We start from the raw sequence: 13782 nt of genomic DNA, 5'->3' as shown, positions 1-13782 counted from the left end.
TGTGTGTGTGTGTGTGTGTGTGTGTGTGTGTGTGTGTGTGTGTGTGTATGCACAGTGGACAGAAATCTGATTCCCATTCAAGAACTCTCTAGCAGGGCACGGGCTGAAGTGCTGGGAGCAAGACCAGAGAGTTCGCTGCTGTGCTCCTGTGGAAACAATGTGGGGTGTACCTACTTCCATCATGGCTGATTTCAAGCTGCCAACATGATGTTCCTGAATTCAGAGCTGGGAAGAGATGCACATGGTCAGCTCTCACGAGCCAGTATGAGCTGGCTCTGCACACCACTTACTCCCTCTAGCACACACTTAAACCTCAGATCCTTTTTTTTCACTGCAAAAAACTCAGATCCTTTTTTAATAGGGCCATCCAGAAGGGCAATGGGACATAAGTAGAAAGAAACTTGGCAGTGGACCACAGGATGCCTGTGGGCTGAGCCCTGCACCTATCTATTTTTCTCCCCTAAGTTCCCCCTACACCACCTTCTACTCTTCTGCTACTTGTCCTGGGAAGCTGCCTGGTGGAACAGTGGGCTTCCTTACCCCTTGCCTTCTGTCTGGGCTCAGCCAACGGTGAGCATGGGCAAGTGACTGGAGGCACGGGAGGGGAGAGGGGCTGAGGTGCCATGAGCTGGATGCACTGCTTGACTGGAGGTCATAGCTCCTATCAGATGGCCTGAGTCTTTCTGCACAGCCCTTTATGTCTTCAGGTTCAGGTAACTGCTCACTCTTCTTGCCCCCTCAGGTCTAGGGGCAGCAATGCTTCCTACCCTGCTGTTGTTACAACCTCTGCGTTTCCCTGAATTCTGCTAACAGCTTTGTAAATAGGCTTATATTTAACTCTCTTTACCATACCTGATTTTTTTTTTTTTTTTTTTGAGAGAGGGCACAAGTAGGGGGAAGGGACAGAAGGAGAGAATATTAAGCCGCTCCACTTCAGCACAGAGCCCTATGTGGGCTCGATCTCATGACTCTGAGATTATGACCTGAGCTAAAATCAAGGGTCAGATGCCTGGACTGAGCCACCCAGGCGCCCCACCTAATTTGATTATTGATTTCAGTAATCTGCTTTGTGTTTGGAACCTGACCCAGAAAGGCTCAAAGTGGGTAAGCAATTGTCCAATAAGATACATTCCATCAGATCAAGGGACCTCCAGGAACCCATGAAAGTACCCCAAGTGAGGAAGAGTCAGCTTGAAACATCTGCGGGGCCCAAAGAGCACAAAGCCATGTTACAAAGTACCAGTCAAGTAACACCTTTACCAACTGCCTTTTCTCCTTCTCTTCAACTCCTTCTTGGAGTCAGGGAAAATTGAGCTCAGCAGACTGAGGGAGGAAGTGTCTTAGAAAGAGAAGGAGCTGATTGTATTCCTTTCCTCCAGGCGGTTAGCCTTAGCTGGGGAAAAGGATAGAAGTCTTAGCTTTGAGTGAAATTTGAATTGTTGAGACTGTAGTTACAATATAAAATGACCAATGTTTTTTGGTTCTTGTTTGTTTTGTTTGTAATTAACAATGAAGGAGCAACTGAGTTACTGAGCTGTCCAATTTCCACCCAGTGCAGAGGCCGAACTGTCTCTACTGCAAGGACTTACAGAGATGGTGGAAGAACAACAAAAGGTGGGCTAACAAGCACTTCCCCTGCATTGCTCAGTATGTCCAGCACACCCTCTTTAGCTATGAGGTCCCTCCTAGAGGACACAAGGCACCTAGAAAAGGAAATGAGAAGTGGTAAATTTTTTGTTCCCATCTTTAAGTGAAATGCTCCTGACACAAACAGTAGTGAGGAAATGAAAGTTAATCAGAATTGAATTGGGATTTGGTTTTTACGACCACTGCTATCATGGGGATTCCACTTAACAGTAATTTTTATCTGATCTCTGAACCCTTGGAATGTAATCCTTCATCAAGTTCTGGAAATTATTATAAACCATTTCAAACATAAAAAAGTTTAGTAAGTGATATAAATAACACCCACATAGCACCTCCGTATTTTGAAAAACTCCATAGTACGCCATAGGTGCTTCCCAGTGTGTGCACGTGTGTTTGAATGAGAATATTGCAGAGCTGGGGGAGACCTGCTTAGTACTCACCCCCAACCACTATCCCTGCCCCCCAAAGATGACACTGTCTTGATGGTGCTGTAGACCTTCCCTTCTTGCTGGCACACTCTGACCCTGTATCTCTAATATCCCTTAAAATTACTTCATTACTTAGCTATTTCTTGACCTAAGAGGAGGTGGCAGAGGGGTTCTGTTTGTAAGTATTTGTTGGACTGTACATCTGTACATATGTTTTATGCATTTTTCTGTACTTGATGTTATCTTGCACCATAACACAAAGCTCCCATTCCCCTCCCCCAATACACGATATCACCAGTTTTACAATATACATAAATGGCATCATTCCACATATATCCTTCAGCAATTTTCTTTCTTGCAATCATCATTGTGTTTCTGAGATTTTTTTTTTTTAATTTTTTATTGTTATGTTAATCACCATATATTACATCATTAGTTTATGATGCAGTGTTCCATGATTCATTGTTTGTTCATAACACCCAGTGCACCATGCAAAACGTGCCCTCCTCAATACCCATCACCAGGCTAACCCATCCCCCCACCCCCCTACCCTCTAGAACCCTCAGTTTGTTTTTCAGAGTCCATCATCTCTCATGGTTCGTCTCCCCCTCTGACATACTCCCCTTTTCTTCCTCTCCTGTTATCTTCTTCTTTTCCTTTTTTCTTAAAATATGTTGCGTTATTTGTTTCAGAAGTACGGATCTGTGATTCAACAGTCTTGCACAATTCACAGCGCTCACCGTAGCACATACCCTCCCCAATGTCTATCACCCAGCCATCCCATCCCTCCCACCCCACCCCCACTCCAGTAACACTCAGTTTGTTTCCTGAGATTAAGAATTCCTCATATCAGTGAGGTCATGTGATACATGTCTTTCTCTGATTGACTTATTTCACTCAGCATAACCCCCTCCAGTTCCATCCACGTCGTTGCAAATGGCAAGATCTCATTCCTTTTGATGGCTGCATAATATTCCATTGTGTATATATACCACCTCTTCTTTATCCATTCATCTGTCGATGGGCATCTTGGCTCTTTCCACAGTTTGGCTATTGTGGACATTGCTGCTATAAACATTGGGGTACACGTACCCCTTCGGGTCCTTACATTTGTATCTTTGGGGTAAATACCCAGTAGTGCAATTGCTGGATCGAACGGTAGCTCTAATTTCAACTGTTTGAGGAACCTCCATACTGTTTTCCAGAGTGGTTGCACCAGCTTGCATTCCCACCAACAGTGTAGAAGGGTTCCCCTTTCTCCACATCCCCGCCAACATCTGTTGTTCCCTGACTTGTTAATTTTAGCCATTCTGACGGGTGTGAGGTGGTATCTCATTGAGGTTTTGATTTGGATTTCTCTGATGCCGAGCGATGTTGAACACTTTTTCATGTGCCTGTTGGCCATTTGGATGTCTTCTTTGGAGAAATGTCTGTTCATGTCTTCTGCCCATTTCTTGATTGGATTATTTGTTCTTTGGGTGTTGAGTTTGATAAGTTCTTTATAGATTTTGGATACTAGCCCTTTATCTGATATGTCGTTTGCAAATATTTTCTCCCATTCTGTCGGTTGTCTTTTGGTTTTGTGGACTGTTTCTTTTGCTGTGCAAAAGCTTTTTATCTTGATGAAATCCCAATAGTTCATTTTTGCCCTGGCTTCCCGTGCCTTTGGCGATGTTTCTAGGAAGAAGTTGCTGCGGCTAAGGTCGAAAAGGTTGCTACCTGTGTTCTCCTTTAGGATTTGGATGGACTCCTGTCTCACGTTTAGGTCTTTCAACCATTTGGAGTCTATTCTTGTGTGTGGTGTAAGGAAATGGTCCAGTTTCATTCTTCTGCATGTGGCTGTCCAATTTTCCCAACACCATTTGTTGAAGAGACTGTCTTTTTGCCATTGGACATTCTTTCCTGCTTTGTCAAAAATAAGTTGACCATAGAGTTGAGGGTCCATTTCTGGGCTCTCGATTCTGTTCCATTGATCTATGTGTCTGTTTTTGTGCCAGTACCAAACTGTCTTGATGATGACAGCTTTGTAATAGAGCTGGAAGTCCGGAATTGTGATGCCGCCAGCTTTGCTTTTCTTTTTCAGTATTCCTCTGGCTATTCGGGGTCTCTTCTGGTTCCATACAAATTTTAAGATTATTTGTTCCATTTCTTTGAAAAAAGTGGATGGTATTTTGATGGGGATTGCATTGAATGTGTAGATTGCTCTAGGTAGCATTGACATCTTCACAATGTTGATTCTCCCAATCCATGAGCATGGAACGTTTTTCCATTTCTTTGTGTCTTCTTCAATTTCTTTCATGAGTATTTTATAGTTTTCTGAGTACAGATCCTTTGCCTCTTTGGTTAGATTTATTCCTAGGTATCTAATGGTTTTGGGTGCAATTGTAAATGGGATAGACTCCTTGATTTGTCTCTCTTCTGTCTTGTTGTTGGTGTATAGGAATGCCACTGATTTCTGTGCATTGATTTTATATCCTGATACTTTACTGAATTCCTGTATGAGTTCTAGCAGTTTGGGGGTGGAGTCGTTTGGGTTTTCCACATACAGTATCATATCATCTGCAAAGAGTGAGAGTTTGACTTCCTCTTTGCCGATTTGGATGCCTTTGATTTCTTTTTTTTGTCTGATTGCTGTGGCTAGGACTTCTAATACTATGTTGAATAGCAGTGGTGAGAGTGGACATCCCTGCCGCGTTCCTGACCTTAGGGGAAAGGCTCTCAGCCTTTCCCCATTGAGAATGATACTCGCTGTAGGTTTTTCATAGATGGCTTTTATGATATTGAGGTATGTACCCTCTATCCCTATACTCTGAAGAGTTTTGATCAAGAAAGGATGTTGTACTTTGTCAAATGCTTTTTCTGCATCTATTGAGAGGATCATATGATTCTTGCTCTTTCTTTTGTTAATGTGTTGTATCACATTGATTGATTTGTGGATGTTGAACCAGCCTTGCAGCTACAGGGCCACTTTTAAATCTACTTTTTTTCTTTTAAGCTGTATGAAACTGTCAAGGAAAAAACATGGTTTTAGTTAAGGATAACCTTAATATGAACACAACAGTTGATCATTTACTATGAAACATATATTATTCTAGGTTGCATTAATAAAGGTATAGTGTGTAGTTGAAGGGAGGTGATGGTGGTGAACTCTGCATATGTACGCTGTAGTGGTCAGACCACAGTTGGCATTTGTTCTGGGAGTTACTCTTCATAAGGAATGTTAGTAAAATAGAAAATATTTATAGAAAATGGTGAGGGATCTAAAACCATGCCATATGAGAAATATTTGAGGTGATCTGAGATGTTTAGATGGAGAAGGAAAGACTTGGAGGGAGAAGAAGCTCAGAGATAATCACTGTCTTTAAAAATCTGAATGTTGTCAGGGCGCCTGGGTTGCTCAGTTAGTTAAGCATCTGCCTTTGGCTCAGGTCACGATCCTGGGGTGCTGGGATCGAGCCCTCATCGGGTTCCCTGCTCAGCGGGAAGTTTGCTTCTCCTCTCCCTCTGCCCCACCACTCCACTCATGCTTTCTTTCCCTCTCTCAAATAAATAAATAAAATCTTTAAAAAAATTAAAAAAAATCCAAACGTTGTCATTTGAATGGCAGAACAGATTTATCTTGGTCCTCTCCCTGAGGGCAGAGGTCAAGTTGAATAAAGACAGACTAGGGGCTCAGTAAGAGGGAGGAAACAATTCACAATGAAGACTGTGTCAACATGGATTAAGTTGCCTCAACCTGGACTACATTTCCCGGCAGAGCAGTGAGTCCCTTCCTGACAGTGTTTGAGAAGAGGCTGGGTGATAGTCTTCGGGGCGTGAGAGTGAGAACTCCTGCCCTGGGGAGGACTTGGGGTGAAGTGACCTCCAGGGTTCCTCTATTGCTACTATACTTCTATGATTTCATGCTGGAAGGAGGGGTGAAGAACTCCGCCCCCGAGGTTTGTTTATATCCAAGGGCTCAGCACACTTGTTAAAATGTCATTGCTGTCTGCATCACGTGTCCCATTCGGGAGATGCGATCGGGCCCCTGGGGACCCCGAGAGAGCCTGGGAACTTCACCGCTCCCTTGTCTAATGTATTCCTTTCTTCACATAAAGTGCATTTGACACCTCAAAGACAATGGCTGAACTGAGTTTTCGAAAAATGAGTAGACAATGAAGCAGTCAGAGGACACCCGTCACTCACAGAAAGTTCTAGGGCACCTCTATAGCATGCTATGACTGGGAGGGACGGCAGAGGTCATTCACTTTAACGTCCTACCCCATTCAGGAGTCCCTGCTATTTGTATGACTTGTATGTATCCAGGCTGTTCCACTGATTAAGTTGTATAAAAGGAGTTACTGATGTGATGTTGACACCTGCTTCCCTTAACTTCCAGATTTGGACCTGGTCAGTTCTCTGGAACAGCATAGGAGAAGGATCCTCTCTCATTGGCAGTGAGGATCTAAGGATGCCATGTCTCCACCTGGACTTGTCCTCTCTGTGTTAAATGTCACCAGTTCCTTCAGCTCCTGCCAGAGTGCAAGTCTGAGCCTTGCCTTCCATGTGTCCCCACGGGAGAAGACTATGTGCAGAGAGGAAGCCAGGGATTGGGCATAAGCAGTGACTGCAACCTAATTCCAAGTGGGGGAGGGTAAGAATTTAGGGAATGTGTTGGGCGGGGGGAGAGGTGGAGAAGTGGAAATGTGGCCCAAGAGTGAGAATTGGACCAGACTGGCACCAACAAAAAAATGACCTGAAACCCAGGCCAGCCACAGCCACAGATGGGATCTTGTCCCCTCTCTGAGCAATATGACCTTTATTGTCTACACGGGCAGAGTAAAGAAGATGGGGGTCCAGGGGTGGTGCTGGGCTGAGGTTCCAGTCTATGTCCAACACCGCTGAATTGAATTGTAAAGAAGCAGAGCAGGAACAGCCAATGCCACCGTGGTGCCTGGGTCCTGGGGATCTGGCATAGGCGCCTTCCACCACCAGCCTCTTCTGGGCCTCCTTCCGGCTGAGACCGGATGGGGACTTGCTCCTTCGGAGGACACACTGGGCTGCATTCCTCCTTGGGAAAACTGTCTCCCAATGAGGCTCCCGACAGCTTGTCTTCCTGACCATGGGCCTCCCCAACAAGAGGTCTCCTCACCTACGTGCCTCCCACCCTCACGCCTCACCCCCGTAGTTGTTCAGTCTCGTATGGCATGATTTCTCCTGCTCCCAGTGGAATGACAGACCAGGGTCCCTTCTCCAAACCTTGGGGAAGCAGGGTTAGATTCTCCACGGCCCCCAGCCTGGGAAGAGCTGCTCGTGTAAATAAAGAGGGGGATTTGCCCCAGGACTGCCGGTTCTATAGACTCCACAAACAGAAATACCTACTCCCAGAACAATGAGCCATCCTGAGGGGACCGCAGGTGGGTCTTTATAATGCTCATATTGAAAGAGGCAGGTTTAATGTGTGTATGGATGTTCAGTTTGGGTGACTCGGCTAATGTTGCCACCACATGGCGATTTTTGTTTCTGAGATGTTCCCAAACAAGCATCTAAAAATAGCCTTATAGCTGATACCTAATTGCATTTTCTAACAGAGTCATTCTTCATGTGAAGATAACGGTCTCTGCAATCGGCTGGATCTTGCAGTTCCACAGGTTTTGGCAAAAGAAAGAGTTGAGAGGGAAAGCAGAATTCACTCAGCATGCGGCTTGCTGTCATTAGCATGGTGATAAATTTGCTGGTTTTGGCCTGGGTTCCTGGACACATCCCCATCCTGAGGTATGGAAAAGAGATGAAACGGAAACAGAGAACTCCCAGCCTGAGGCAAGAGATGGTCAGGGAGGGCAGCCGGTGCACAGAGGGATGGGGGAGGCTCCGCTTGTAGGTGAATGGTGGTAATTAGTAATTCTGTCTCCAGTAACTTACAACAGTGCATGCCAGAAACACCTTCTCTCCCTTTCTGATTCATTGATTGCCAGAATGGGGGTGTTAGTAGGGGGCGCAGGGGTACTTGGAACCCACAACCACCCCTGAGGAGCTCCAGCGGAGACGCATGACCTTCCTAACCGCCACATGCGGGGTGGTGTGGTATAGAGTTTTTCTGTACCAAGTAGTTCATATGAAAAATATTATCATCATGCAGAAGCAACACTTATTTTTTTACAATGATAGTCTTTTGGATACAACAATTTTCTTTAAGCTTCACATTTTATTTTGCATGCCTGGCAGTTTGGAGTTGTTGACCAAGGGAAAGCTGCTTAGCTGATCCAGAGCAGAGTGCTTCACTTTTGACGCTGCGCCCTCCCCCCACAAGATTATGGCCATCTGTGGGCTGCTTGCGCAACTTCTGTGATGCGGTGCCTTACTGAGGATGCTGACATCACTACCAGGGAGTAAATATTTCTCGCTCATGCACTGTATGTTGAGCACCATGTTAAGTGCTAGGCTAGAATATACAGACTAGTTAAGAAGTCTCTTCTAGTTCAAGAAAGCTAGCCTGATACAGAGGACCACAAACAGGGTGCCAGCATATTCTTCCTTTTAAGAGCTGGACCCATGACAGACCTTGCTCTTCCCTCATGGATGATTTGTATTCCTGTTGAGCCTGGGTTGGGCTCTTCAACACAGCACGTTGGGCAGCTATAACCATTCATTGGGGGTTGACCTCAAGATGAAGCAAGCCTCTTTGCCATTTTGGTTAAACTAGAAGATAATTGCAGACTTGTAGGTCTACAGATTTTAAGTTCAAATCCCAACTCTGCTACTTCTAGTAGGGCAGGTTACTTAACATCTCTGAGCCTCCATTTTATCCTTTGAAAAATGGGTCATAGTAAAATAACTGGGATAATATCCATTTTACCATCTCTCAAGACGTTTGGGAGGATAAGAGATAACATGTCAACATATGTGATACACCAGACTAGTTTTAGGCATGAAGGCACTTTCAGACCTATGGAAAGGATACTATATTCAGAAGATGACAGGTCTGAAGGGCGAGTGGTTAAATGTCAAATCTATGGTAGACTTAAGCTTAGAGGAGGAAAGGTGGGTAAGCGGCATTAGGAAAGGCATCATCACTAATGGTGAGCCTTGGGTGGATTCTGAAGGGAGCAGAGGTGTTAAGGTGAGGGTGGGGAAGACACTGCAGTCAATGATGATGGTGGGGGCAACAATGGTGGACAAGGCCAGGCATATACTGGTTTGGGGTGGGGGTTGGAAGGGAGGGCTTGAATGGAGGAGTAGGGCTGGGGGAAGACTAGAGTCTAGGGTCCAAGGTCATTACTAAGGGCTCTGGACCCCAGTGAAAATCTGTTCTTCTATTTGACTCTACTACTATAGCATCTCAGTAAAATCAAATTAAAGTAAACTTCAGTAGCAGGATTGGGGTGTGGGGAGAGGACACAGAATTGTATCGCCTGCCAGAGGGGCCTCTTTGAAGGGAAAGTCTAGTTAGTGGGTCTGAATTCAGAGTGTGGATTTCAGCTGTGATGTGGGATGCCAGTTTCTTTGTACTCTAACACAGAGGACTGTGATTACTGAAAGGTTAGACTCCCCAAAGACCATTTGTAAGGGTATTTGTAAAATTAATGGGCCCAGCATAAATTATGTGTGTAATGCTTAGATGAATTTCCAACAAACAGGAGTATGTAAATCCTTTGAAGTCTTAAAATCAGGCATATTCATCTCCTTGCTAATATCTCTTTGATCAGGTTGTATCTAAACTTGTTTGGATAATTTGAAAATCGATTGAGGCAGGACCTACCTCTTCCCACCATAGCAATGGTGAATAAAATAAAACAAGAGAATATTAAGGAGACTTTGCTAGATTAGCTTTCAAGACAGATTTCTGAAGACCTGAAGTGGGACAAAAATGAAGACTGGTCGGGGGAACCCAAGTTTTCAGCTGGCAGGGCTCCAGGTCGGGAAGCAGGAAGGTGACTAAAAGTGCACCATGCAAGCAAGACACGGTCTGAAGCTGCAGGGTGGGGTGAGAGGCCCTGCCACCCCACCTGTAACTGAAGGGGGACTGAGGAAAAAAAGTGCTGCTAGATGTTGCCAAGGGCTACGGTTCATGTCCTACTGCAAGCCCAAGGAGGAAGAAGGTTTCACACGCAGCTACTCTCAGTTGCCACATCAAGCTGCCCCCTGAGGCTCTGCCAAGATGGGCCACATCCCAATATCGCCATGGAGCAGTCACTCCATTGTCTTCCATATGGGGGGCCTGGAGGGTCTGCCAAATAGAGAGGGATGAGCAGAAACGGACAGAGGGAAAGAGAAAGGAATAAAATGTGTTTCATTAAAAATGGACCTGGCCACAAAATGCCAAAATGTATGATTAAATCTAATACTAAAAAAAGATAGTAAAATTAATAGCTGGAACATGAATTCATTAGAGACAAAAGTAATTTTCTGGATAGATAGATAGAGACATTTATTGATGCAGACTCACAAAGGGTTGAATTAGTCTTATTCTTTAGTTAACAGAACATTATCCTTGTCAGTATGGATAAAGCCCTGCATGTATGTGTGAGTGAGTGTGTGTGTGTGTGTGTGTGTGTGTGTGTATGTATGTGTGTGTGTGTTTATCCCCATGCCTTATGCCCCATCTCTACTTCCCCTTCCCTTATGCCTCTACTAGGTGGCCCTTCTGATTGGTTTGATATACACTCTTTTATCACATATATTCTTACATTTCATGTTAAAGTTTTCTGTGCAATTTTTAAGTGATGAAAGAAATACTGTGCTACAGATTGCATTCTGTTTCCTATTTCCTTGCTAGCACTGTGTTTTTGACATCTCTCCATTTTGCTGTATGTGCATCTAGTCCTCAGTTTCTAACTATTGCATACATTGCATAGTGTGTACCCCAACCTTTTACTTCCCTTCCCCGAGGGTAGGACAACTGGATCGCTTCCCACTCCCACTAACACCAGTAGCGTTGTGACAGCCATGCTGGAACATGAAGTCTTACAGGTCTGTGAGAGATAACCCTGCTGGGTCTCAGCAGATCTGTATTAATTTGAGGTGCCGCCTCCATAATGATCGTACCACTCTAGGCTCCCGAGACAGACTTCAAAGTAAGTATGATGAGAATACGCAAAGAGATTAATGACGGTTTACGTTTTCTTTAAAAGGAACAAGAAATCATAGAGCAACTAGGTATGAATAAGAATGAAACAAGAATAATAGGTGGATAGGAAAGATGTTTTGAAATGAAAAGTAGAGTCATTGACACAAATAACCAAGAACAATAGAGGGAATAAGGGAATAAACCCCAGACTGGACATATTTTTTAAAAAGATATTTATTTATTTATTTATTTATTTATTTATTTATTTATTTAGAGCTCTAGTGGGGGAAGGGGCAGAGAGAAAGGGGGGAAAGAATCTCAAGCAGGCTCCATGCTGAGTGCGGAGCCCTATGTAGGGCTCCATCTCACGACCCTGAGATCATGATCTGAGCTGAAACCAAGAGTCGGATGCTTAACCAACTGAGCCACCCAGATGCCCCTAGACTGGACATATTTTAAAGGTGAATTAGTGATTGGAAAGATACTATGGAAAAAGTCACACCACACCCACCCCAAACATGCAACAGAGAGCAAGACAGAAAATGGGAAAAGGCAGTTAGAAGTCCCAGAGGGAGACTGAGAGGCTTCATCACATGTCTGACAAGAGTTCTAGAAGAAAGTGGGGGGGCACCTGGGTGGCTGAGTCGGTTAAGCGTCTGCCTTCAGCTCAGGTCATGATCTCAGGGTCCTGGGATCGAGCCCGGAGTCAGGCTTCCCTGCTCAGTGGGAGTCTGCTTCTCCCTCTCTCTCTGAAGCCCACTTGTTCTTGCTCTCTCTCATTCAAATAAATAAATAAATGAATAAATATTAGGAAAAAAAAAGAGTTCTAGAAGAAAGGAAGTAGGCATGCTGAAGAAGCAGTATTGGAGAAGACAGCAGGCGTGCTTTTCCAGAAAGATGTAAGCCATTGGGTTGCCAGTGCACTCTGGGCATGCAGCAGTGCAAAGAAAGACAAATCCACACCTGGACACGTTGCAGTGGACAACTGCAGATCTTCAGGGAAGAAGAGCCCCTGTCCCCAGCTGCCAGGGGACCTGTAACAGAACTCCTTAGACAGCAGCCCACATCTCAGCCATAGCAATGGGTGCTCGGACAATGCAGGGAAGTAACTGTCAACCTGAATTTTATACCTAGTCCAACTTTCATTCATAGATGAGGGCACAATCAAGACATTTTCTGTCATAAGAGGACTAAGAGCATTTACCACCCACAGATTACCACTCCCCAGAAAGCAGTCAACTGAGATGTTCAGTACACGGATGTTCAGTATATGGACTCCGGAGCCAGGTGCCCTAATTTGCAGACCAGCTGGGCTACCTACTGTGCACCATTGTGCAAGCTAGTGAATGGCCCTGCACCTCAGTTTCTCATCTACGAAACAGGGTTAGTACTAGTATCTGCTGTGAGGACTGAATTAGGTCACCTATGTAATGTGCTTAGAAGAATGCCTGGGATATAAGAACCATATAAGTGTAAAAAGTTATTATCATGATCAGCAAGAAGAAAAATTAACACAGAGAAATATGTGGGAAAAAGAAACAGTGATGAGCATAAAAAGGAGTAGGTAAGAATACTTAACTACTGACCATAAAAACTCTGTGTGTGAGTGTGTGTGTGTGTGTGTGTGTGTGTGTGTGTATGTATGTGTGTATGAAAACTAAAACTTGAAGCCATAATAACAAGATAGAGATAAGGTGAGGAGATGTTCAAGCTACAGCCCTGGAGGTGGGTGGGTAGAGGGTATATTTGCAATAACTACAGACATTGTTATAGTTACTCTAGAAGAATAAATACATACTATAACAACCAAATCAATAGAGGATCAGAAAAAAGGCAGTGGGGAGGACTGCAGGGAAATTATGTCAAAATTTTAATAATTCAGTAGAGCAGGAAAGGAGAAAAAGGAAGCAAAGAAGACAATGGGGAAAAAAGGGCGTAAATGATCCTGTGTTTGATCAAACAATGACAAGAGCCTTATATACGTGTGTATAGAACTATGTGTGTGCATGGCACACACACACATGTATATGGCCATATGAACATGGAGGTAATTTTATTTTTAATTAATTAATTCATTAATTAATTTTTAAGAGAGAGTGCACAAGTTGGGGGTTGAGGCAGAGGGAGAGAGTGAATCTTAAGCAGGTTCCACACTAAGCATGGAGCCTGACTTGGGGCTTGATCTCACGATCCTGAGATCATGACCTGAGCCGAAATCAAGAGTCAGGTGCTCAATGGGACACTTAGCCTATTGAGATACCCAGGCACCCCTGAGCATGGAGTATCGTGACTGGATCCCCATAAAGCTGTTACGATGAGTTACCTAAGGGTGGAGGATGAATTGGGTCAGAGAGGTAGAAGCCAAGCAAGATGAAAAAAAAATGGTATGAATGATTTATGATTTATGTAGAAGTCTATTTCTGTATATTTATAGAAAGAAGTTAAAATTTAAAAACCACTGCAATTTGCTTCTTTGAGAGGAAATGGGATATTCCTACAGCATGCTGACAATTGTGCTTGGGTACCGGCCACACAGTGACAATCATCCGTCCTGTGTGTCGACTGAAAATGGCCATGGTCTAAGTCCCATTGCCAGGGCTGGGGGCGATAAGGAGTTCCAGCTTACTGTCAGACTCTTTTAGTACTCAGGACCATGTGCAA

The 13782-nt window shown here is 44.3% G+C and overlaps 1 protein-coding gene and 1 long non-coding RNA gene across 2 annotated transcripts in view; one reads left to right on the top strand and one right to left on the bottom strand.

Annotated features, from left to right (window-relative positions):
* The window catches only part of LOC141371167 (uncharacterized), a 10789-nt gene extending 8500 nt beyond the window's left edge, over positions 1-2289 (top strand). Inside the window, exon 3 of the long non-coding RNA XR_012375905.1 lies at positions 1516-2289. This is a non-coding gene — a long non-coding RNA (uncharacterized lncRNA). The remainder of the gene's footprint in view (positions 1-1515) is intronic.
* The window catches only part of LOC112816089 (kinesin-like protein KIF6), a 93347-nt gene that overhangs the window by 30610 nt on the left and 48955 nt on the right, over positions 1-13782 (bottom strand). The window contains exon 4 of the mRNA XM_025862452.2: positions 2555-2578. Within this exon, the coding sequence (XP_025718237.1) occupies positions 2555-2578 (24 nt within the window). The remainder of the gene's footprint in view (positions 1-2554; positions 2579-13782) is intronic.

This window comes from Callorhinus ursinus, unplaced genomic scaffold (genome assembly GCF_003265705.2).
Source record: "Callorhinus ursinus isolate GAN/ISIS: 27379988/994484 unplaced genomic scaffold, GSC_fseal_2.0 scaffold59, whole genome shotgun sequence".
Lineage (NCBI taxonomy): Eukaryota > Metazoa > Chordata > Mammalia > Carnivora > Otariidae > Callorhinus > Callorhinus ursinus.
This window is presented reverse-complemented; position numbering and strand designations above follow the sequence as displayed.